Source organism: Poecilia formosa, unplaced genomic scaffold (assembly GCF_000485575.1).
Source record: "Poecilia formosa unplaced genomic scaffold, Poecilia_formosa-5.1.2 Scaffold621, whole genome shotgun sequence".
NCBI classification, from domain to species: Eukaryota; Metazoa; Chordata; class Actinopteri; order Cyprinodontiformes; family Poeciliidae; genus Poecilia; species Poecilia formosa.
The window spans coordinates 85,588-111,879 of NW_006800560.1; the positions used below are offsets into that span (position 1 = coordinate 85,588).

The 26,292-nt window shown below is 39.7% G+C and overlaps 3 protein-coding genes across 3 annotated transcripts; 2 read left to right on the top strand and 1 right to left on the bottom strand.

Moving 5' to 3' along the window:
• Nucleotides 1–642: 642 nt before the first annotated feature.
• On the bottom strand, nucleotides 643–11,291 carry fbxo42 (F-box protein 42). Its single transcript, XM_007541641.2, has 11 exons — nucleotides 11,219–11,291; nucleotides 8,534–8,765; nucleotides 7,378–7,657; nucleotides 7,119–7,235; nucleotides 5,712–5,846; nucleotides 5,402–5,555; nucleotides 5,187–5,297; nucleotides 4,112–4,208; nucleotides 3,942–3,998; nucleotides 2,977–3,093; nucleotides 643–2,244 (listed from the first exon to the last, which is right to left on the bottom strand). Exons 3-11 carry the CDS (start codon nucleotides 7,649–7,651, stop codon nucleotides 1,201–1,203), a joined length of 2,106 nt encoding a protein of 701 aa, XP_007541703.1. The 5' UTR covers nucleotides 7,652–7,657; nucleotides 8,534–8,765; nucleotides 11,219–11,291; the 3' UTR covers nucleotides 643–1,200.
• LOC103130293 (SUZ domain-containing protein 1) lies at nucleotides 11,264–16,155 on the top strand. Its single transcript, XM_007541643.2, has 4 exons — nucleotides 11,264–11,346; nucleotides 13,225–13,274; nucleotides 13,348–13,617; nucleotides 13,822–16,155. The coding sequence occupies exons 1-4, from the start codon at nucleotides 11,296–11,298 to the stop codon at nucleotides 13,934–13,936; spliced, it is 486 nt and encodes a 161-aa protein (XP_007541705.1). The 5' UTR covers nucleotides 11,264–11,295; the 3' UTR covers nucleotides 13,937–16,155.
• A 2,739-nt stretch (nucleotides 16,156–18,894) lies between these two features.
• necap2 (NECAP endocytosis associated 2) lies at nucleotides 18,895–23,690 on the top strand. Its single transcript, XM_007541645.2, has 8 exons — nucleotides 18,895–19,154; nucleotides 20,325–20,425; nucleotides 20,654–20,758; nucleotides 20,934–21,015; nucleotides 21,574–21,682; nucleotides 21,771–21,921; nucleotides 22,007–22,091; nucleotides 22,872–23,690. The coding sequence occupies exons 1-8, from the start codon at nucleotides 18,910–18,912 to the stop codon at nucleotides 22,915–22,917; spliced, it is 924 nt and encodes a 307-aa protein (XP_007541707.2). The 5' UTR covers nucleotides 18,895–18,909; the 3' UTR covers nucleotides 22,918–23,690.
• The last annotated feature ends 2,602 nt before the right edge of the window (nucleotides 23,691–26,292 follow it).

Consider the following 26,292-nt stretch of genomic DNA (forward strand, 5'->3'; position numbering starts at 1 on the left):
AGATCAGATTTGCTCCATTCTGGAATTATGTCAGAAAATCCTCCATTTGATCTGCAATTTTACTATCTTTAGTTTGATAAAAATCATCCCATATTAAGAAATAATCCATTTTTCTTTAAAAAAAAAAAATGTCTGCACTGCTGGTGACCTTCAGACACAGGGCAGAAAGGAAGATGCCCAGTAAACATGGAGCAGCTGCATCAACAAGGCGTTCTCAACTTCTGATAATATACGTAACAAACTTTTTTGGGAATTCATATATTTAATTTTTTTTAAGTTAATCAGTGTCTGAAAAGTATTTGAATCCATGACAGCGGTAGGAAGTTGTGGATCTAAATGTGTTTTCAGCTGTCTGCTAAGTTAGTTGGTTTTCTTTACCACAAACATTTCTGTGTAGAGACAATAATCTAAGGATTCTGTCATCTGGGTTTTAACTTCTCTTCAGGTTTAAGTTTTGTCCTGCTGGATTGATTTGAACCAAAGTTGTGAAGTGGAGCAGAGAAGAGCAGCAGATGGACAGACGATGCCACCATCTCTCCACTTTGGCAGAACATCTAATGTCATTACACCCAACAAAGAGACACTTTGTTTTAGCGGAAAAGCAGCCGCGTTTTCTCCACACCAGACAAGAACAAACTCCAGCACCGAGCAGACATGGAGGCCTTTATTGTTCAACTTTATTTATAGTACAGTGCCACATCGCTCAGCCGCCGTCGACTCTCCGACACACATTAGTCAACCACTTTTAACCACCATCATGCATACGAACACACACGCAGACACACACACACACACGCCGTTTCTATGTAAACATTGCAGGCTTTGAAAGAGAGATAGAAAAAGCAAGGTATTCATCAACTGGTTTCTCTCTTTTCAAGAGTTTAGAAGGGGAGACTCACACACACAAATGTTTTGCTTGGTTGTTTATCATTGGGGTTGGGTGGAGGGGCAATAAAAATGTCTGGTCCTCTCTAAACAAACTCGCACACAGACAATTCTCATTCAAGCAAATATTTTGTCAAAGTGTAGTTAAAGTTTTTCCTTACGAATGCGTTCGGTAGGCAGAAGGAACAATAGTGAAATTCAAGTGAAACATCTAGCACTGATAAAGTTCTCTTATAATCCTTCCTACAGGTAAAAGGCCTTGTGTGTTAGTTCCCTTATGTTGTTGCAGAATGTAACGTCCCGTCCGGAGCTGCATTACCTCTTAGCACGTACAAAGTACAAAGCATTGGTTTTAGGGTAGTATTTAGCATTTTGTTTCTTGTCCATGAGGCCTCCGAAAATGATGAGCTCCCCCCTGCCCTGCACCACGGTGTGAAGGCTGGTCTCCGGAGGCCCCGTGACGGCCGCGGGCGTCCCGTTACCGTAAACCTTCCAGGACACGACCCCCGCGGACTTGGCCCGGGAAATGTCCAACACGTACATCTGCATGGGCTTGCAGTTCAGCGACTGGTACAGCGGTTTGCCTACATTCAGGCTCTGAGGTGGGTGATGGCCGAGGCGCCGCGCTATGGGCGGGATGGCGTGTCCATCGGCTACTGCGGCTTGCGGGGGGCTGGACGAGGAGGACGGAGGGGTTCCTGAGGGGCCGGTCCCTCCTCCTCCACCGCTCATGGGAGAAGCCCCCTGTGTTTGAAGGGAAGACGAAGGTGAAGATGAGGAAGATTTGTTTTTCACTGCCTCCAGGCCTCGCCTTAGGGCAGCGGGGGACACGGCTCCAGGCGGCGTGAGCGGGGAGCCGGAGGGCGGCGTGTGCAGGCCGTTAGTATTTGGGACGTCGTGGTGCGGAGCGGCAGAGGGAGGCGACTCCCAGCCGTAGTCTGTGGAGCCTGGCAGGTGAGGACGGGACGGGGGGGAGCAGCCCTGGGCCGGGCTGGTCCGGGGCGACGGGGACGACCCGTTTATTAGAGAGGGGAGCGGAGGGAGGGGGGGGCTGTCGGGGCCTTGAGACGGAGACGGCTGCTGGGACGAGGAGGGGCTCCCGTCTCTGGCGCTTCCTCTGGCTGAGGGTCGCGGTCTGAGCGTGCCCCATCGACCGTTCACACACGGAGCCTCCTCGGCGGCTCCTAGGACCACGCCGGCGGCGCCGCTTCGAATCGGGGACTGAGAGCGCAGGGAGGGGGGCTCCGGGCCCAGAGGGGCGGGCGTGGCACTTATGGGGGAAGGTCGCGAGTTAAGACTTGGACTGAGAGGGGCGCGGCCGGAAGGAGCCTGGGAGAAAACCACGACACACTGGCCCACCTGGCAGAAACACGCAGGAGGAAAACCTCAGGTCAGAGACAAACACACAATATGAAGGCAGCTTCACGTCATTTTATATCCCAACGTTACAGGTAAGAAATAGAGACATTTACCACAGGGTGTTGGGTACTGACCATACAAATAGTTTATATCCATTAAATCATAAAAAATAACAGCAATATGCAATAATCTACTAATTTTCAGTTCATCATCCAGGTCTGGATTGATACAGAAGTTTATGTCAAAGATCAACTTCATTTTACCAATGTTGTTATTTTCAGTGCTTTTATTTGATCGGGAATCAGAATTCATCAAATGCAAAAACACTCAGCTGTCTCAAAAGGGGATCAGAACCATAATCACAAGAAATATCTTTTAAATAAAGGAGCATAATGTAAGGTTGATTCACAATGTTGGTGACATTTAGTCCTCTTTATGACAATTTCTCTCCAAAATACCTGAAAAATGAACTTATCTGTAATATACTAAAGGGTTAGTTATACAGTTACATAAAAAAGAAGTAATAAATAGTTTTTTTTTTAATTATAATTTTTATTGTTATCACAGTGGTACCAGAAAACACTGTGATAAATTTCTAAGTCCTCATCGCTCTGCCCCATTTCGGGGTGATTCAATGGACTGCTGACGTGTAGAAAGTGGAAGTAGGGAAGCATAGAACAGCAACATGTCAGTACAAATTTGATTTGGTACGTAATCGGGTCGAAGACTCACTTTACAAGCTGGGTGGCACCATAACTCTGGGGCGCCGTGGTCCTCGTTCTCCACCTGCAGCTGCTGCCACTTCCATGCTGGACCCTCCATGTGGAGGAGCCAGGCGTCTTTCAGAAGCTGAGAACCACAATGGGAAAGAATTAACTAAAATATGAATGTTGATGTTCGCCAAGCAGGCAAGAGCTTAAAATATCACTTCTAGAAATATATTAACAATCAGGGATTTTTGTGTCCTTATAATGGCATTTGTAATGTTTTAAAAGCTTTTATTCTCAACAGCACTTTGGTCCCTTTAGGCTTTGTAAATAAAGCCATCTTTTTTTTTAAATGTCTAACCAAGGACAGTTTGCAAATTAGCTTCTGGCTAGAAAACCTTCAGATAAAAAAAATAAAGAAAAGTTGCTTGTTTTTACCATGAAGCATTATTTACTGTTCTGTCCTTGATTAAATAAACTTGAATAAAACAAAAATAAAATTATTCATATTAAATTGATATTCATCATCATTTCTATTCTGAAGAGCTGCATAAAAACCTGAAGGCCAAACGTGACAATTTCAGAAAAATTTGTCAAAAGTAAAATCCCTTGGAGGCGGCTTCACAACGGAGACTATAGCAGATGAATGAAATGTCTCCAGCTTCTTGATCACCAGACGAAGCGGCTAAAGGCCTAGTTATGGTCCTGTTACGCATGTAAATACGTCTCCTGCCCTCATGCCTTCAAAGCATTCAACATGTTGGCGCAGCTGTTAGGCACCACATCCACTAGAGGGCAGTTCTGAGTTAGAAATGGCAAATGTGGACGAAGTTCCACAACTTCTGTCACCATCTTTTTTTCTCTTCCTGTAGGTTGTGATTTTTCAAAACTACGTGTTTTGTAAAATCCCTCAGTGGAAACCCATAATTGTTCTTTTGTTGTCAGTAAATTTGTTAGTTGGGGAAAAAAACTGGATAATAAAAAAATTACTGCATTTGGACCGCCACAGCCTCCCAATATAAGCAACGTCTTCTCATCAATAACAATCTGAAAGAGGAAAAACAATTTGCACAATCAATTTTCAAAATGTACACAAAATACAAAAAAAAGAAGTTCAAATAAATCTATTTGCTTTAAGTAAGAAAAACAGGCCTTCGTACTTGTGACTGGCCTCCTCGTGGGTGAGGCGATGGACCCGATGTGGGCGGTTTGGACCAGGACCACTGCTCCAGATCGAGAACCCAGACTTCATTGCTCCTGATCAGAACCAGTCAATAAACAAACAATATTAAAACAGTAGACTGCAAATGGTTGAATTTTCACTCACGAATGTTATCCTCGATACTTCCAACACGATTTTGTATAAAACTAATGAACTGATGAAATGAGAACCCATGTATAAAGAGCAAAATGTTAAAAACAATTATTTCCCAAAGTGAGAGACAACAAATGATACGTCTGTTTTTAGATTCTATTCATTTCCTGTTTTTACTCTTGGCTGCTGTTCTACATGAAGATAGACTTGCTTCTATTTACAGTGTGGAGACAACCAATGATTTTTATGTAGAAATACAGACCAAAGTGAAGAGTTTCATGTTAAGTTGTTAAATCTGCCTTGCTTACATTGTAATGTAGTTAAAACGTTACAATACAAGTGTAAACACTAGATTTACCACGACTCTGACTTCTACTAGTTCATCAATATTAAAGGTCTGCAACATGTGGCTCTTACTTTACTTTTGATTAGCTAACCAATAAGAAATTGTCATATTCTGAGTTTTTTCTACATTTAATAGCTACAATGGGCTTTTTTACAATGGGCTCGGTCTTTACCTGAGCTATCCTTTGCAAACTATGCAAAGGATCTTAATTCCTTTTCCACATTTATAGAAAAGGTTCACCTCAATACATTTTGTAATAGAGGATTCATTTTGTTTTGAGAACTAAAAATAGAAATCAATGTAAATTTAATTTGTTAGGTTTCACAAACCATTTTATGTAGCAAATATTTAGAAAATATTTTTTTTGCGGCTCATAGCAAGTTTTATTTTGTAGCAGCGGGGACAAAAGTTTATCTATGAATCGAAAGGGTTGCCGACCCCTGACCTCTACCAGCTGTGAACTCCTAATGTTACTCTGATGAGCTACAATATTTCTCCCCAGCCACATCCTTTCACAATCAACCATACACATTTAAATGCTGACTTTACAGTGCGATTCATAAAATAATCTTACATCTGTCGTGCTCCTAACGATCCCCCGAACACTATCATGGAGTTTCCTATTACAGATGACGAGTGGCCTGCCATGGGTGGCGGTCCATGTGTCGTTACTATGCAGTTCCACCTGAAGAAATAGAAGAAAACGACACAAGGGATGATCAGCAGCTTAAGTAAGACATCAAGGCTTTGTCTAAACCGCACCCTCTGGATGACTGGAGTTCATCTTACCAGTTTTTTGAAGGTGAGTAGGTGTGGATTTCATCAAAGAACCTCTCTGGCTGGTGAAGCGGGTAAGGGCTGGGGCGCGTCCAGCCTCCAAACAGCACCAGCAGATCTTTGTGCATCACCAGAGTCGCGCCAGCTTTTGGAGACGGATAGGAGCCTGTGGGGAAGAAGACACAAAGGAAGCTAACATTTTGCTGAAGACGATGCTTGATTGTTAAAAGAAAATAGGACAACACATAAAAATATAAAAGAACGTCTTTAAACTGGACAGCTGGTTTATAGCTTGGAGTTCCTGTTCCTGCTCGGTCGTTACCTGAAGCTAAAGGGCGGATCCACTCTTTACTGTTGAGGTCCAGTCTCCATAGGTCATTAAAGGCAGCGTTGCAGCTACTCTGAGTGCAGCCTCCGAAAACATACATGGATTGATTTGAGTCATAATAGCACGCACCTGAAAAACATAAACACAAGATTACTGGTACAATGTTTAAAAACCATTAGGGAACTGTTGCATACAGCTCCTTGCAAAAATATTCATCTCACTTTTTCGTATTTTGAAACATTATAAACATAAACCTATATGTGACAGGCCAACACAACGTGGTCCTGTGAATCTCAAGGTATTTTTTAAAGCTAAAAGTCTGAAAATTGCACTTTATACACAGCCAAGTATAATCTGATACCCGTAAATAAAAAAGAAAGGAAAGTTTTAATCAAGAGAAAGAAATACATAGTAACTCTGGAGGAGCTGCAGAGATCAGTCAGCTACCAGCTGAGCACTCCAAACGTCGGGCCTGGAGAAAAACGTGGCAAGAAAAAGCCAAACTACTGTTTGCCTCTAGTCAGCAAATAACTAGATGAATCTCTGGAAAGTCCAAAAATGAACTTTCACACTCCGCACTCCATGGTGTGACGTTAACACACCCGAACACACCATGCAGTACTCATGCTTTTCTTCAACAGAAACAAGAAAGCTGTTCAGAGTTGAGTGGAAGGTGGATGGAAACAGAACCAGGCGATTTAGAAAGAAAACATGTTAGAGTCTCCAAAAGACTTGAAAGAGGAGCAGCGGGACAGTAATTACAACATAGCCAGAGTTACAATGGGATGATTTCATTTAAAACATATTCAAATGTTAGAACTTCACAGTCTAGACATCCACATGAGTGTCTGGGACAAGACTTGAAATCTGATGTTAACAGAAGCTCTCCGTCCAATCTGCCCGAGATATTTTCCAGAGAACTACATCAGATATAAAGTACGTGGGGACAAAACTCAAGACAAGGCTTATAGCTACATTGTATCTACAGAGTTGACTGAATACAAATTCACATCTCAAACTATTCAGACTCTATTTGGTAGATTTTGAACACCATGTATCCTTTATTTTAATCCACTTGACAATATGTTACTTTATGTTGGGTTTCTAGATAAAATCTTGAAAAAAAGGCTGAGGTTTGTAGTTGTGATGTGACAGTTTGAAAGAGGACCAGATGTATGAATATATAATTTGTGTGTTGTAAAGTCTACAAATGATATTCAGACATCATGAATTTATTTTGAAGTTAAACTTAGTTATCTCCAGTCTTTAAAACTAATAAAAGTATCACTTCTTTATGATATGGTGACCTTGCAAAGAACTTTGGCTCCACCTTTAATTGCAGGAGTTAAGTGGGGAAAAGTTATCGACTGGCTTCAGTGATATAAAACCATGTATACTGACTGTGTGAAAAGCGCTGAGTGATGGGGGTTCCAGGATATGGATATGTCCGGCTTTCCCATTGGATATTTCCCTCCTGGACAGCTCTCAAAAACCCATGATAACACTGATAGGCAACACCTGTTCAGAAAAAAACAAGATAAAGCAACAGAGAAAAGAAAAGCTTCCCAACCGGCAAACACACCTTAGCGCTGTTATTTCCACATTAACCAAACAATGGTGTGACACTAATCGTAATGGCATCAAAATTTGACAAACTCACCCTTAATAAGACGATACCACTGCTTACACACAAGTGCGGCGGTCTTGTGCTCCTGGTAAGGTGAGAGGAAAGATAAAATATATTCCAGGACTTCCTCTGGCAACTCGACCATCGACCTGCCCTTCCCTTTGGCACCAGTGTCCATGTTCCCTTCCTGACTACAGGTCCCCATCTTTCCCTCCACCTCGTCTCTTAACGCAGCAGTCTCTGCACCCTCATCCTCAGTATCCATGGCAACAAAGTATCCATCTTCATTGTCGGGGGAAAGGGACATTATTGTCTGTTGAGACACATGAAGACATGTTGATGACGTACACAACAGTGCTCATAAACATGATTATCACCAAATTTCATGCAGTGATGGGTCAAAGTGTCACTTTCTCCTTTAACCTGGGGGAGATTTACCTGCTTTGTTTGGGTCTTTCTACTGAATCATAACGACGACAAAGCCTTGCATTAAAGTGAAACAGATTTGCTCCTGCTGAAAATTCTTAGCGGCGTTATGAAGGTGTGACCAGGGTGAACATTTTCTGACACTGCGTGCATAACGGCTCAGATAATCGGAATAGTTGATTCTTCAAACTGTTCGGCTTCGTTCGTCCCAGTTTGTTCTATTAGCCACGTCTAGCTAGCTATCTTTAGCCTCCACATAATAAATGAATCACTGGACTGCTAATGCTAACTACTTTTAAAAGCTTTCTACCGCTTCCAAATCATTTTAAAGTTGTATAGTGTTAAGAGATAATATAGGTTACTTCATGCATAAAAACACAGTTTACCGACCTGTTAACTTGATGAATTTAACGGTTGATCCTGGTTTTCTAGCATATGCTAACGCTAGCTAGCCTACCAGCTGTAACCAGGCTAACAGTAGTTACATGTACCACTTCATCTTCAACTGACAAGCTTTATAACACATATTTTCCCCAAATTATACTTTTATGGCAAATTATGAACATCTATCAGTTCTTCTATGTCTTGCCGACATGACATCCACAGTCAGCATCAGCTAGATACTACCTCCATTATTGTCTGTGTATATAATCGTTGCTAATATTAGCCTCAGTAGAAGAACTGTGTATGGCAGGGTTCTCCGCTGAAATGTTGCTAATTTTACCGTGTATTAGTGAAAAAAATAAATAAATCTGGTTCATACCTTTGTTCCAGGTCAGTTATTTTCAGGGCTCTGGGTGTGTATATGTCCTCCTTCTCCCCGGTTATCAGCTCCGCTGGTCCCTGTGCTGCCTCCATGCAATCGCCATCTTCCGCTATAAGAGCAGCTCCTTCCCTTAGCAGCGGAGCTCCGCTTCGGAACAGAGTGTGTAAAGGCGGGGGATGTGTGTGGCACCAGGGGTGGGTCTCATCAGGCCCAGGCTCTGCTCTCCCAACTGTTGATCAAAGAGGAAGACATGCAATTTATAGAGATAGATATGTATGTATATTGAAAAAACGGTGTTCAGGTTTCATGACAAAATATTATTGACTAATTGATAGCAATCAGTCTATTTGTTTAGTGTTTGTTGACCCACAGAAGAGTTGGAAACTCTGTGCAAAGATCTCTTGTTTAGACTGCAGTCTCATTTGCAATCATATTCTGGGCCACCGTTTTAAAAAAGCTAAACAAGTTGATAAAGAGCCTTGAATCTTACCTAGGGATTGTTATGGAGTCTATAAAGCTGATTGTACAAAGGAAGGTTGATTAAGTCAAAACAGAATAAGAAAACAATCATCCTATTCAACAACAGCATTTCTTCACTCAAAGGCCTCTTCAGATGCACTGAAGAGCAAAACACATGCTATGACTCACATTCACCGCTGTAGCATCCTATCAAGATTCTTTAAATTGATTAGAATTGAATTGAAAGGCTCCATTGTTGTGTCCTTGGGCAAGAGACTTCACCTGCCTTGCCTGCTGTTGGTCGTCAGATGGCCCATTGGCGCCGGTGCCTGGCACCCTTGCTTCTGTCAAACTGCCCTACTGTACAGCTACAATGTAGCTTACCACCATCAGTGTGTGAATGGGTGCATGAATGACTGAATGACTGAACAGGAAGTGCTTCGGGGTCCTCTGGTCTTGATAAAGCATTATACAAGCACCGGTCACACATCCATTACCAACATAGAAGCTTACAGAGTAACGCCTGGCGTGTCAGTCAGGATGCCTGTTTCTGTCACTTGCCTGGGTGAGACATGACATCAGGATGCACACTGGGAAGAAGACAAGCTGGCAGAGGCAATGATGGTGCAAGCAATCTTCTGCTGGGAAAGCTTGTACTGAAATCTACTTTGAGGTCTCTCTGGATGATGAAGCTTCTCACCTCATGTTTAGGGTCCAACCAGCCGGAAACTAGTGTTACCCTCTTGAATCTGGGCTCTTATTCTTAGTGTCATGATCCTTAACTCTCGATTATTCAGAAATGTCCACATATAAAAAAAACAGTAATCATTGCTTACCATTGTAGTGCTAACTGCTGTTAGCAATACAGCACAATGACAATGCATTTCTCAGTATTTTCCGCACTTAAACACTGAAAGAGCATCACTAATTGATTTTGTACAATGAACCACCAATTTTCACTATGGTATGAGCACTGCAACCATACTGGATCTTACACTCAGGGCTGCTTTGCAAACAATTTCCGCTGCTGGAAGTAATTTCTGGTTACCCATAATTCTGACTTCAGTGTTGAAAAAGAGCACACAAAGGAAAATATGTTTGAACACATAAATAAAGAGAATAAAATGTTCTAGTATCACAGTCATTTCCAAATCCAAATTATTTTCTGACTTGTAACCAGAAAGTGGTCAACTCATATGTGACAGCAATACCAGGTTTGGGTGCTGACTCTAGAAACAAACCAAGTTCAGCAACTGTGCACCATAACTGGAACTCCAAAAACCACTGGTGTAGTTGTTTTAAGCTGCTAGACTTGCAACTGTGTAAAAAAACAAGCTGATAACATTGTTTTATTGGTATTATTTGCACTTAAATAACCAGAAACATACCTTAAAATAGATGTGATAGGTGTGCCACTGATTTAGTAAGATTCAAAATGTCAGAAAAGCAAATAAGGTGTTTGTTATGGAGATGCACAAGTCAATCAGCCAATTTGTCCTTGATTACCTCTGATTGGTGGGATTTTTCCAGGCCAGAAACTGAAAAATCTGAATAATAAAGCAAACTAGGAACATGTTTTGCTTAATAACGGTTTAATGCTTATTAAAGGGTTTAATGTTATACTTTCAAGAACTTTTCTGAATTTTAGTACCACAAATAAGGTACAAAAGTACTCCCGAGTAAGTGATGTTTACATGTGTAGAGAATACATTTAGTTTTTCATTTTACTTTTACAAAATACACAAATTTGTTTAAAAATAAAAAGTTAATATAATATTGTAATTTGTCCAAAGAAGGCCACATTTATGTTATTAAGGCGTCAAAACGCAGTTTTTCGCGAAATAAGTGTGGTTGAAATATGACGCCATCTTCATTAGGTCAGCGTCAGCCGTGTGGCCAACTGACGTTACAACGTCATTTCCGTTCCTCAGTCAAAACGGTTACATTAGCTTAGCGGTGGGTCTTATCCGACTGAATCTCTCCGCTGTTTGGTGAATATTTCACAAATTTTCTTTGCTATTAAAGTGACTCCGCTTTACCTGAAAGGGGTCCTGACGCAGAATTAAAAGTAACCGGAAGTCGGGTTGAGATTGTCATTTCAGTTGAGCGTCAGGCTAACACGCGGCCAAATAAAGGTTTACGGATTTGTTCCTTCAGCTTACCCCAGAGCAGAAAGCCAAGTGAAACCCGAGTCCCCAGCAGGTCTGCCCGGCCTAGCCTTACCGTCTCATGCCATCAGCTGGGACCGGATATAGTTTTCCGGAGGAGCGAAGAGGCAGCCTGCCAGAGTCCTGCTAAACATGGAGGATGAGGAGGTAGCCGAGAGCTGGGAAGAAGCTGCGGACAGTGGGGTGAGTTGGACTAACATTTTTTAATAAGATAGTGCTGATTTCAGGTTTACAGTAAACTAATCACCTGGCAGAAAACAACTGGGTCACTGCAAATGTTCAGTTTCCAGCTAAATAAGCAATTTATTTTGGCCTTATTTCCTTATCCATGTTTCCTGGGTCAAGAGTTTGATTTTGCAGGCCGAATCCGTCAGGTATTGTCATAACTAAGCTTGTTTTCTACTTTTAAATTAGCAACGTTTTTAAACATTATGGCACCGGTAAGTGGGAAAAACAGTTTGAATTATATGAAGTAACAACTTTTTCCTAAACCACGTTAGATCCGCCTATTGCGGAAATAACAGCAATGCGGTCAATTATTATCCTCACTTTTTTTCATTTTCCTAAAAAGATTCTCTAATACTGGGAACTTTATGCACAATTTATCTTCCTGTTTGGAGTAACAGGTAAAGGTCTTTTTATTAAGGTAGTTTCTGAACGAATTTAATTATTTATGGTTGTGATTTTGTAGATAGAAGTTCATGTCTGACCTCAATTTTATTAAAGTGGGGACATCGTGCAAAATACAATTTTTTTTTTAGCTTCATATCATGTTATGTTATTCCATCATCTAAAAACATACCTGGAGTGTTTTTGATTCTTTCATGCATGTTTGAGAAATCCTTCAATCTCCCATGGCGATTCAGGGACGATCTAATCGGTTGCTCCTCTCACTCAGCTCCTTCAGACTAGCGGCAGCAGCAATTGGCAAGCTGCGCATATGTTGAGTTCATCATAGAACCTACTTCTCAGTCCAATGTTGCTATGAATAGCTGTAAACAGCATCATGGAGGAGCATTGTGATGATGTGCTGAAGTAGGAAAGAGTAAGAGCTTCTTAAAGAGACACAAGCCAATTTCATGGCATCAAATTACAAAGTTAAATTTCTTTTAAGTTATTTTTGATGTATGCCGCATTTTTGTAACAAACTTATTTTATAGTGCTATAAGAAAATGCATAATACTCTCCCTTTAGAAAAAAATAGTTTTATTATACTACAATTAATTTAATTTGATTTTGAAAAACTAAAAGCCTCATTTTCAGTAAAAGAATAGATCTATTTAAGAATAAATATAAGTGTGAAGCTTTAATTAAAATACAAAAAGCATTTAACACAGTCTGAACGATTTAACATTGAAATATTAGGATCCTTTTTTCTCTCACTTTTTTCTCTCTTTGCATCACTTTTAAGTGCTAGCACTCCTGTTGAATGCCAATTTAAAAATAGATAAATCTGACTTTAAAAGTAATAATTCAATACTTTTTTTGCCAAATTTTTAATACATAAACTCTTATTTACTCCTAGTTTTAATGTATTTTTAAGGAAAATAACAATGTGTAAAATGTTAGCTGTAGTTTCAAAAACCTTGTTAGTCTAGTGTAGTTTAATTATCTATATTCTTCCATGTTTCTAAATATATACTCATCACTGTTGTGTGTTCTATGGAACTTAAAATGGTTATTTATCTTTTTGTTTTTCTGAATTTTAATACAACTCAGACTAACCACACTGCTGAAGAATATTTTTTTCTGAAATCTGTGTTTGTTGTAGTTTTTACTTTTCCAGAGGTTTTTGTTGTGAAAAAGCTGAGAGTATTCATACGTCATAGATGAAGTCAGTGTTACGCTGTTTGCATAACTCAAACAAAAATAGCAAGAATTTATCTAAATGTCAGCTTATTCTGTTTTTAAATGTCAGCATACCTCAGCCGCCAGAGGGCTTGTGTTTTAAATATTATCAGTATGAACTCCTACATGATGCTTCACGTGTCTCGGATCACGTAGCTATCTAAATACAAATTTACAGCTCACCTAACTGGTAATGGTTTGTTTTCCCTTTAGGAAATTGAAAGGAGACTTGAGGCAAAGCTAAAGATAAACCAGGAAGCAAAGTAAGTGACCAATCCCTGAATTACTAGAGTTTTCTTTTAAGAAAAATAAACTCAAGTGGTTTTATTTTTGCAGGAAGACCAGTTTGAAGTCTGCTAGCTCCCCGGTGCGAACAGCGATTGTAGTCCAAGACGACTCCCTCCCAGCGGCGCCTCCGCCTCAGATTCGGATCTTAAAGCGTCCTTCCAACAATGGTACAGGTGGGAACTCTGCATCCTCGTCTCGTCCCTCGCAGCAGATGAAGTCGCTGGCCCAACGGGAGGCAGAGTACGCAGAGGCCCGCAGGAGGATTCTGGGTAGTGCTTCTTCAGAGGAAAGCCCTCAGGACAATCCAAGCCAGGACCGGTAATGCATCGCATCAGTAGCAGTAAACATGCACAACATCCATCTCAGTAGATTTTTCCGTTACTAAAGTGTTAAATTAGTGAAGTTCATCTATATATTTTAAAATACAGGGTGATATATTTGTATGAAACTTTTCTTAATTTGTATGATTATGGCTTGCAGCTCGACCTCGACTGCTAAGTGTTTGTGTTGTCGTGTCAACAGGGCTTCTCGTATGAATGTGCAGCAGCAGCCGTTGGAAATAGTTCGTCCAAACAATCATGTGATCCGTCAGCCTTCCGGTCCCGATGGCACCTCCGGCTTCCGGCTCTGCAGATAAACTGAAGCTGCTTGCTGCAAAGAAGCCGCTGCCTCTTGGCGAGAGGCGGAGCGGGGGAGAAATTAACGGGGTGTTTTGCGTGATTTCTAAAGAGCAGAGTGGTGGGATGACGTCAAATTTGACTAAAATGAGGTGTTAAATTTACTTGTCCACCATCTCTCTGCTTTGAGATCCGATTGGATCTTTGCCTTTTGCCTTTTTTCCCTCTGTTGAACCTTACAAGGCGGCTGGCCAGAGGTCAAGGATTCAAAAGCCCCATCGGTTCCACATTGGGAACAGGCTTTAATCTCTCACCCCACGCACACTGTGATACTCTGATGTGCGCTCCGATTTTAAATCTGCAAAGTGTTCGTCACTTCAGGGAGAACGAGGAGAACGAGACGAGCCTTTTCTCCCTGGCGAAGCGCGCGGGTCACAGCTGGACGTCCACCAACAGGAAGGCCTCAGCGAGTTGAGAGGAAGTGGACTGCACAGTGCCAAGAACTGCCCGTTTAGCTGACTGAGTGCAAGGCGGTGGAACGCTGCGCTGACTGGACCTGTTGAGTGAAAGTGCACAGTGCCGAATAATGTGTCTTAGTCCTGCAGATGGTGGCTCAGAGCAGCGGGGAGGCAGCCTCTGGCCAAAAACCGTGATCAGAACCACAGAGTCACTAAATCTGTTTCTACAAGCAATAACAATGAAATTACTTCCTGGATTTGTTTTTTTCCTTCTTTTTTTTTTGTGCGTGTGTTTGTGTACGTTTTGTTTTAAACTGTTAACATTTGTTTCTCCATGTTTTTTTTGTTGTTGTTTTTTTTGTCGTTTCTGTGTTATAGTATTTTTAAATAAGGAGATTTATTGGCTGTTTAGAAAATAGGCTGCAATAGAAGCATTAATTTGCGATGTCGTTAATTTGATCAAGTTTGAGGGAATTGTCAATTAGGAATCAGAATTTCTGGTGTTTCATTGTTCTTGTCCGTGCTTCAGCTGAAGAAGTGTTTGAGCGTTGATGGCGGCATCAGGCCCAGAAAGACGCCGAGGAAATATCAGAGAACGTAACTTTGAATCAGCGCTCTGTGGAATGAAGCCAAATTTATCTTCCTGGTTTTGACGAAAGTCTTCCTGGCAGGTTTCTTCTTTTTTCTTTATTTTAAACGCAGCAGGGTTTTTATTGTTGCGTACGCTCGTTTTCCACCGATTGAAAATGGTTTACAAAATCCATAATATGACTAAAAACTGAGGAGTTAAACAAACTGACAGCTGGAATCCCAATAACTAAACTCTAATTTTGCCCCTTTGCAGTTTTGAACACAGTAACTTCATTCCCTCCAAACTTCAATCTTCATCCATCAGGGAAGCAATTTGATGATTGAAGTAACTGTTTATAATTGTACTGAGAACTATAAAGATATGTAGCTATACGACTCCAATAAAGCAAATTATTTCTATCATATTTCATTAGAATCAATTGGCTTCCATGGTGATCAGAACCGTAAATAATGGAAACTGTTGTGAAATTAATTGGAAATATATTAAAGTAGATGCAAGACTTGAGCTTTTTGTCTTTCTCACCTTACAAAATGGAAGTAGGAACTGACCGAGTCGCGACTCGACCTCAAGCCTTTGAATCTTTTGTGACTTTACGCCTTAAATTAACCCGCCTACCAACAAACGCTCACAAGTGGGGTAATTTGGATTACATTTGAAGCTGTTTTAGTGCTTGTACAAAGCAGTTGTTTTTTTTTTTTTGTTGTTTTTAGCAAATTCACAGCTGCATTTGTTATTTTTTCTGCTTTGAATGCAGTTTATCCAAACCGCTTTAGACGTATCAATGCGACGCCTCCTATCTGGAAATGGTTGCAGTTTGAGATCTACTGTCCAGCAGCTCTAGTCACTGAAATGCTTCATTTAGACGTCATTTGTTTACCTTTATGAGTTGATTTACTCTGTTTCAGGCAGCATGGGTCTGGACCTATCACCTTAAGCTTTAAAGGAACCGTTCTCTGGGATTTGGATCAGTCGTATTCTTTTTAGCAAAGATGTGTGACGTTACATCGTCTGGCTTTGAGGCAAAAAGGATTTATCACTTAAAGCTGATGTGCAGTGTGATCAACTCATGATGCTTTATTGCAGATATTCACAGCCGGTTGTCTAGTTTGATGCCCATTTGATGTCATTGTTTTAAAACTTGAAGAATCCAAATGAAATTTGAATACCCTTTAATAAACATTTAAAGATACTGTGTAGAATATTTTGTCTTTTCTCTGAATTTTACTTTGAATTTGTTGATGGATGCAGACTTTTTGTTAAATTGTTGCCTTTGAAAAGAGTGGATTTATCTAGGGATGTTTCAGCCACTACAGGTTCTGTTTTTGTTTTTCAATTAAATATTGAACAGCAAACAATCTTGGACCATAATATGCCACAACAAAGACCTTGAGGCACTTTCCAAAAAAAAAATTAAATCATGCATCCATTCCCATTAATCCCAGTTATCAAACTGCAGTAAAGTAAATTATTCAAAGTAGTTTAAAAAGTTTCTAAGGAAACCCAGCAGATCAGCATCTCTAGAAAAGATGTAAGAGATAAAAATAAAAAGCCTGCAGTGGAATAATCTCACTCTGAAGAAATGAACTAACATCTTTTCTGTGAGAATGAAATGTAGAGAAATAATTGTTTTAAAAACTGGTGGCAGAATAATGTGATCAACCTTTATGTGAAAACAGGACAGCGTCTCATTTTCTAAAAGCAGCTCATTGAGTGAAAAGGAAGTTTACTACTGTAGCTGTTAAAGTTTAAAATGTATTTGCACAGCTTACACATGCAGTGCCTGTAAAAAAGTATTCACTCTCTTCTTTTACTCTTTGTATTGCTTTTATAAAAAATTATGATCAACAAACTGACTTCTTTTTTTTTTTTAAAGAAATTATAAAACAAAAACCTTTAATGTCAAAGTGAAAAACTGATTTTCACATTAAAGTATGTAACAAAATAAAGGTTTACATAATTATTTCAGATATCAGTCAGGCTTGCACATCTGGACTCTTCCTCCATTCTTCCTCACTAAACTGTTCAAGCTCTGTCAAATTGTTTTTCTCCTCATGGAGGCGCCTGCTGTTTTCATCTGGCAAAAGTTTTGGACTGCATCAAGCTAGTCTCTCTGGAAAGGCTGCAGTCTGCTTCTCCTACGGAAGCTGCTTGCTGCCAAAAAAACAAAAATCCAAAACAAACAAAACTGTCTGAAACTTTAAATAACAATATTGTGAACAAAACAACTGCTGACCTTTAACCCAGCGGATCTGTCCAACACCAGCAGAGGAGTGTTGCCACCATGATTAGCTGGCTGAGATCATCCTCCGGGATGAGAGCGTTTCAGCTCCCTGTCATTTGATGATGCAGGTGTTTTGTGTTGGCCAGAGGGCGGCGTGTCTGCAAAAGGTCAGACATGTCAAATTATAAGCTTAACAGGGATGTGAAAGCCGTCATCAAAACTCTTCGCAGCATCAACACACAGATCCAACAACAGTCACAGTACAAAAATCCTCAATAACTATCTTTGCTGCACTTTAACAGTAATATAATATTTACTAGCAGACTTCTGGATCAATTAAACAGTTATAGATAAAACCAACATTGCCAGGATTTTATCCCATTTAAGCACTAGATCCTAGTTCAAGGATGCACAGTCTTTATTAAAAGTTGTAAGCTTTGAAACTGATTTTAAGACCATAGCTGACGTTAAAATGTTCATTTTAAGGATTAAGAATTGGCTAAATATGAACCAGATTTGTAGTCATTCTTAAATATAGTGATTGTTTTGGTTCAGTACATTGTTTTCCATCTTTTTTTCATCATTTTGTTATATTTACTGTTGATCTTTTCATTTTAATCAACTGTTAAAGGTATTTCTAGGGATAAATGTTGCAAATTAGCTGAGGCTGTATACACTGTGATGCAGACATTAGATTTTTTTCATCTATGTTTTTGACTCTGTTCCTCTCAAATAAACAATAAATTAAATTAAACTAAAATCTTCCAAAGATCACAGACTTATAAATCACCACCAGTCAAAGACTTATTTAGCTGTGGAGGAGATAAAATACCTGAAATGCCCTTATTGTTGTTGGAAATGTGACTTAGTAAACAAAAGTGTCTAAAAAGCTCAGAGGACAGATCACAGCTTTGCAAAAAGATGGATAAGATACAAAAAAATCGAAAAAGGCCTTGAATGTTTCAGCTGGTACAGCTGGGAGCACACAAACTACGACACCTGTTACTGTAAAGCAAACTCTAGTGGCTGGTAAATGTAAAATTATATGAGATTTGTCACCCTATTTAATCAAAAATAAGTATCAAGACAATTAACTTGATATGAGCTCATGTAAAAGTAGAAAGTAGCCATCCAAGAAATTACTCAAGTAAGAGTAAAGTATTTGGTAAAATGTCTACTGAAGCACTGAGTAACATTATAAAGCATATAAAGCAGTGTTTAAAGGACAAAAATGACAATAATTCATATAAGTACAAAAAATACCAAAACCAGGGAAAATATATTTTTTTTCAAATCAGTTTCTGTCAATAAAAAACTTTTGAAACTTTAAGAAAAACTTCAGGTGTGTGGCTTTGTTTGGTGAGTTTTTGATTAAAGCATGTTTGTTTTTTATTGAGTGGGTAGAAAATCCAGAAATTTTACTCAAGCAAGAGTAGAAGTACTTCATATTAAATTACTCAAGTAAAAGTAAAAAGTTCAGTGTACATTTGACTTAATATTGGCTTATTTGCCAAAAAGTAATTTTTTTCAAGAGCTGCTCAAGTAAATGTAATTGAGTACATGTAACTAGTTACTACCCAGCTCTGGGTGGAATTGAGCCAGAGATAATAAAAGGACGTTGAAGTCATTCAATCTACAATCAGATAGAGTAGAAAGTGTAAAAATAATCTTATCTCATCTGCTGTTCTTTTCCTGGAAAACGTCGATGCTCTTTTCCAGTCAATGGCCGCATTCCTAAAACATCCCGACCGCAGGGGGGCGCTGTTTGGATCCAACTCCGCGGCTTCAACGTCAGCCGAGCAGCAGCGGCAGAGTGGAGGCCCGTCCATTGAAAGTCGGAAGTTGTCTTTCAGTTTACTGAAACTTTCCAAAATGGCAGAGGACAACACTTATGAGTCGATGCTGTGCGTGAAACCAGAGGTCCATGTTTACCGAATCCCGCCGCGGTCCTCCAATCGTGGATATCGGTGAGAAAGTTTCTCTCTGAGGACTCGGAGAAAGTGCTGGTCAGCAAGCTAATTTATTATTCATGATTCCATTATCGGACAACGGAGCTGTCAGAACTACTTAACAGTACTTTTTTTAAATGAGGTTCAAAACAGTAGTAAATGCGACACACCCTGCCGGTATTAACTGTTAGCTGAAATTAATTACCATCTTAACCTCAGAACATTTGTGTTGGCTGAGAAACAGCTGGCAAATGGATAGAAAAGTTGGAAACACTAGTTCACGGAAATGTGACACCAACATCCTGGCGTGTTTCATCCTCGCTGCGTTCAGCAAATTGGTTTCATCAGAAGCTTAAGTTTTCAGTTGAGACTGGACTTTTCTTCTTTATTTGAAGTTTTCTTGCCGTTATCGTCCGTCCGATAATGGAAGCAGGAATGCAGCGTTTGTTTTCAAATCAGTACAAGTGGATTTCTTTTCTTTGTGCTGTTTCTGCTCACGAAGTCGCTGTTGCTGTGAGCCGTAAGACTCCTGTTATGTTTTTCTGTAAACTTAAACTGATGTTTATGCTCGTAAGTATTTGGACTTACTCATACACTCCCAAATCCACCTAAAGCTTGAGGGGAACATTGTGATAATGAGGGGGGAAAACCAGTTTTAGATGAAGCAACAATCCAAATAAGCACTCACTTTGGAGTGTGCTGTTGAAAACAGTAAGGAAATAATTTAGCTTGTTTAACAGTTAAACCATTTCATTAAAATGTAACTCTTCGCTAAAACATTCAGAACACTTAACATTTTCCACCATTTGTCACATTACAACTTCAAAGTAAGCAAACTCCAGGCCTAAATCCACTTAGGCAAAACATGACAAAGCAGTTCAGGGCTTAATTATCATTTTTAAAGGAGCTGCAGGTATCATGCTGTAATCACAACCAGCCCATCCTGATAGAATGGAACTGTGTTAAAATAAACCAGTAGACGGATAAAGATTGTTTATCGTGAGAATATCATAGTAAAGCATTTTCTTTTCTTCTTGCAGCCCTTCTTAATTTCACTTCCCCCTGATGCGTACGGCTAAAGCTGCTGAAACGGAGACTAAATCACATGTTCCAGATAAATACGGATGGCACAAACCGCCTTCCCTTTCTGATTATGTGTGTTTCCTGTTGTTTCTTTCTTTCCCTTAGCGCTGCTGACTGGAAGCTGGATGAACCAGCGTGGAGTGGGAGGCTGAAAATCACCGCCAAAGGCAAGAAGGCCTTTATCAAGTTGGAGGACAGAAACACAGGTGAATACTTTTTAAAACGACAGAATGTTATCAGGAAAAAGCAACTTCTTCACTGCTTATTTTGGTTGTTGATCGTTAAAGACTAACGTAGTCAAATCATGTTTTAGGGTTGATTTTCCTTCACGTCATCTTGATGTTTTTGTATTACTTAATCAACGGCCTGATCCGGGTTTCTGCTCAAACGTTGCTTCATGTATCTGTTGTTTTTGTTTCTGCGTTTCTCTGCAGGAGAGCTGTACGCACAAGCCCCGGTTGAGCAGTATCCAGGCAACGCAGTGGAGGCCGTCACAGACTCCAGCCGGTACTTTGTCATCCGGATAGAGGACGGAACGGGTGAGAACGTTTCTGATTTAAGAAAAAAAAGTAGCATCAGCTCTATCCAGTATATAACTAACAGTAGTTTTAGTTAATTTGGTTACTTTATCCTCTTTGTATCCCTGTATTTTATATGATTTTCTTTTTAATTTATAGTCTGTTTTTCTTTTCTTTTTCTTTTTCTTCTTTTCAGGACGTCACGCTTTCATCGGTTTGGGTTTTGCTGACCGTGGAGACTCGTTTGACTTCAATGTGGCTTTACAAGATCATTTTAAGTAAGAGGAGAACAAATGCAGTAAAGACCAAAAGTACATACAAAAATATAGACAGCTTGCATTTAAGATTAAAAAAAGAAAACACTTGGTAAAAATGTTCCACCCAGTAATCTTCATGTGGCGTAGTTTTAACTTCACTGGGTTCAAATCTGTTAAAAAAAACAACAACTATTAAGCATCTTTTGCTATCTAATTGTTAATCAGTTAATAAAATAATCGTCAGTTAATATACAAATGAGTGCAGAAGGAGTGCTATGTTATTGTATTTTAGGCTTTAAAATGTTTTTCTTATTTTAAGAAGGAACTGAATTATTGGTTTATTTGCATTTTTAGTGTATTTCTAATATTGCATAGAAAAAGCTTAAGTGGTTAAATGAAAAATCGGCAGATTTTTGTGCCAAGTTTTTTTATCTGATTAATTGCTTAATACTCTGAATAATCAATTACTAAAATAATTGTTAGTTGCAGCCCTTATCACAGCACATCTTTGGTTGTCTGCTGATTTAGTCTCCCTTTGGGATCGATACAGTATTTTTTTATTTGTTTGTGTCTCTAAAGGTGGGTGAAACAAGAAGGGGATCTTGCGAAACTGGAGGCGTCTCAGAGTTCAGCACCTAAACTGGACCTGAGCTTCAAGGAAGGACAGACCATCAAGATCAGCATCGGGGTGAGCAGAAGGAAACGCAGCATGGACGATCACATGATTAACGAAACGAGCTGATATAAACACGCAGAAACCGATCTGATCACTTCAGAACATCAAGAAGAAAGACGCAGGCGGCGCCAAGCCGCGGCCTCTGGGTGGCGGTCTGCTCCCTCCCCCTCCAGGAGGAAAAGCCAGCGGCAGCGGCGTCCTGCCTCCGCCTGGAGGACTGCAGACGCTCCCACCTGCTCAGCCCAGCACCGGTACCGTCCTGCTCTGCAAACGCATCGACTGTAGTTGGTATTATCCGGAATATCTCCGTCGTTCTAACAGGATTTCTGCCTTCAGCTCCGCTGTTGGACTTGGGTTCTCCGGTCGCTGCAGCCCAGCCCGGCTCTGACATGTGGGGGGATTTCACATCTGCTGGCTCCAAGTACGTTTTCCTCTTTTTAATCGTGTCTGTGTCATCAGCTCTCATTCCCTCGTTCCCACTCACAGGGTTCGTACAGGTGGTTGAAAATCCTTGAATTTAAGAGCTTCCAGGGTTTGAAAAGTGCTTAATTTCTGTATAAAGTCACTGGAAGAGCTTGATATTCAAACTCAGCATTTTTAATGCATTTCTAGTACTGCATAGAAAAAGCTAAAGTGGTTAAATGAAAAATCGGCAGAATGTATCATTTTTATATCTGATTAATTGATTAATCATCCGAATAATCAATTACTAAAATAATCGTTAGTTGCAGCCCTTATCACAACACATCTTTGGTTGTCTGCTGATTTAGTTTCCCTTTGGGATCGATGAGATATATATTTTTTATTTGAATTTGTTTGTATCTCTAAAGTTTAGTAATAAAGTTCAGTTTAACATTTGGTTAAAAGCCTAAATTTGGAAAGCACCTTTTATAGTTGAAACCAGATATTCAATACTAATAAAAAGGCAAATTTTTTCTGTCTGAAGTTAAATCTGGCTAAACTTTTATTGTTTCAGGTCATAAACAATTACTAAAATAATTTCTATGTGCCAAAAACCTATCAATAATTTGTCAGCGTCTTCACAAACTCTTCTTCAGTTCGTTTGCATCGTGTTTATCTCCAAAGTGTGGAGCCGGAAACGTTTGAAAGCTTGAAAATGTCTGAAAAGTGTTTGAATTGTCCTGCGGGAGAAGAGAGCGAACTCATCTCTCCTTTTTTTGTTCACGTCTCCACCCCGCAGCTCCAACCAAGACGCCGGCAAGTCAGGATGGGTGCAGTTCAGCTGAGCAGTGAGAAACAAAAGGCCTCCTCTCAGGTTCCTTACATTCCTGCAGACAGGACGATTGTTGACATAAAGAAGCTTGAGAACGTGTGCGGAGATTTTACAGTTTCATTGGCGAATTTTCTCTGCTCCGCTGACCAACACACTCTAAAGGAACAAAAAGTTAAAGTGGATATTTTTACAGCTCTCCTTTTTCACTCTCTGCTATGCAGTAGTTTACTTCTTAAAACAAGGGAATCGTCGTCTTGTCACACTAACTGTGTAAGATATTTATTCGCCGCCTTTAATGGTTTGTTCCTTGATTTTTCTAGCTCCGCGTAGTCGTTTCACTGACCTCCTCCAATCAGATTTGTCGCCTCTTTTTGTGACATCACGGTTTGTTTTTCTGTCCCAGAACGATCTCCTCGCGCCAATGTCACTCATCTCAAACTTTCATGTTGGGAGAAAGTGTCCCTCGTTCACCCGGCTGTAAAACAGCACTTCTGTTCTCCTTTGTTTTGTTTTATTCCCGTCTTGTTTTAATAAATCACAAAACCTCTCTTAATGTTTGATAATCAGATTTAGGTCACATGTTTCCTTTTAAATCATTTTTGGTGTGAAGAATCGATTCTCGTGCTTTCAGTTATGATCGTATAAATGCCTCAGTTACGTCTGTCCTTTCTGGGTCGCACCTTTTTACCCAAAATGAATCTGCTTTTCTTTCTCCTCCTGATGAAGTGCCTTCCTGGGAAGACCCCTGAAATATATAAAAACAATGTAAATAAAGTGTATATTTGACAGGTTTGTTTTATTTTGACTGTCGTTGTAGAGAATAATCTCTGTTTGATCATCTTCACAGCTCAGATTTACAGCTGCAGAATCACTTGATGCAAAATCATCTGGAGTTCGATGTTTTATTCTCACAGGAAACAAAAGATATTTATATTTTAAGACTTGATTTCCCTTCCTCTGTCTAAATGTTGTTTTTCCTTCTTATCTTGTTTAATCCATCCTTTCTTCTCTCCTTCCTTGTATTTGTCATTCTTTTCTTTTTCTCGTCTTTTTTATTCCTTTGTTCTTCCTTTCATTCAGTGGTATTCTGTAATTTCTTCTGTCCCCCTCTTTCCATCGCTGCTTTGTGAAATTCATTCTGTTCTTTATTCTGCACTTTTCTTTATTTTTGTTCTTCCTCCTTCCATCCTTCCTTTAAACATCCGTCCTTCACTCTTTCCTTCGTTGTCTTCCTTACTTTCTTGTTTCGTTTGTTTCTTTCCTTAGTTTTTGTTCCCTTTGTGTCTTTTCTTCCTTCCTTGCTTCCTATCTCTCTCTCTGTGTGTGTGTGTGTGTGTGTGTGTGTGTGTGTGTGTGTGTGTGTGTGTGTGTGCGTGTGTGAACACGCAATAAATTTGCAGATACTTTTTCATTCAAACATCTATAAAACACATTGCATGCATATTTTGGTTTTATTCTCTGTAAATTAAATGGTTTCCCTTTGTTTTTCATCAAATAATAATTCTAGATAATAATTCATATTTTACCAATATGAATGGATTTTAGTAAAGCAGGTTAAGCATTTTACAGCCAGCGTGCTGCACCAGCACAAATTAGAAATGTGATTTAATTCTCTATATTTTTTATAATTTAAAATCTTAAAAGTGTTTTGGTATGTTTATATATCAGCCTCCTTTACTTTGATATTCCTAAATAAAATCATATTAAGACCTGCTTTGAAACGGATTATTTTTTTATTTACTAACATTTCTGTAAATGTGCCACAATTAGACAAATTATGGCAAATTTTGTCAATTAGTACAAACGGTAAATGCAAACAAAATTACAACACAATTATTATAAAACATAAGAAATAATTCAAACGGATCACTTTCAAGCCAGAATAAAGAACTATTTGAATACGTTTAAATGTGTCAATCGCTTGAATCGCCTCTGTGTTCAGGATTTATTTATTTAATCTATCGGAACACAAAAACAGTGAAAACCCCGCAGTTTTTCACATCTACAAATGACAATTTCGGCAGGAAAAACTGAACTGAATCCACCAGAATTCACTAAAAAGTTTGAAAAAGTGGATTGAATTAATATTTTACAGCGTATTTGAGACCCGGTGGTTAATTTGAAAGTGACTGTGCGGGATCCTGTGATGGCAGCAGCAGCAGCAGACCATCATGCTGGGTGAACTGGAAGTCCCTCCCCGGAAAAAGCATGGAGAAGATTTCGGAACAAGAAGGCAGCAGCTCCTGCAGACATTTAGTGGTCTAACTCCTGCTGCCGCCTCTGGATCCGGGATTTATCTCTGCATGTATGGACCACAAAGAGGACTGTGAGGGATGGAGGACGGAGTAAAAAGCTCGGAGCAGATCGAGGAGTGGAGGTGAGGCTATTTGTCAGAGAGGGAAGTGGATATCTTAACTGCTAGAGCCGCTGCTAGCGATGCACGATGCGTTTCATACCGATACCTACTCCGATGCTGCCTGAATAGACTGTGTTTCAGAGGTTATATTTAAAAGATAAAGCTTTAATGGTTTATAAAAAGAAGATAAAAAGTCTCTGATTGCTGCAGCCTCCTCGTCCCGCCTCCAACTCCGCTCCGCTTTTTGGGAACTTAGGCGTGTTTTTGTGTTTAAGCCTCTGTTTGTTTTAAGGCTTTCAGGGTAAAGAGGATGTTAATGATGAATCACAGAAGCTGGCCGTGTTCCCTTTTTATGACTTCAAACACCTGTAATGTCAAATGAAGAGGAGGAAGCTGAGCTTGACTACAAATGAAGCGCATTTTCAAGGTTTTAATTCTTAAATAAATTTTAAAATATGCTGTTTTTGCTTTTGGGAGATCAGTTCATTCATATTTCTCTCGCTGTCATTAAAAATAGCTCAAAGTTTTCACATCTGCAGTGTGATAAACAGACCAGCAGGGGGCGACTGGCATAAAATTCAAACTGAAACTGAACCGTTGGAGTTCAGATTGAGTTTATTTTAACTCAAAAATAGAACAAAAAACACAAATATGTGGCTATGTTTCTGTGTAAAATGTTCTCAATGTTAAGATGTTTTAATTTAGGTGAAATTTTCAGCTATTTCAAAGGGATTTTATTTTATTCCTGCCTCTGCAAATGACTGTTTACAGTCATGTTTACTATAAACGACAAGGAAAATCTCCCTTAAATTTGCAACATAAAGGGAGGTGTGTGTGTGTGTGTGTGTGTGTGTGTGTGTGTGTGGGGTGCCGTGTGATGACACAATGACCTTGTGTGTAACTATGACACTGTCGCCATCACTGAATCTCTCCTTGTGTTTAATGTTTGCCATGTTTCTGTTCTGAAGCTGTGAAAAATGGGTTTAACCACCAGAGTAAGTGGACCTGCAGTTACTCTGTAGTTACTCTGGT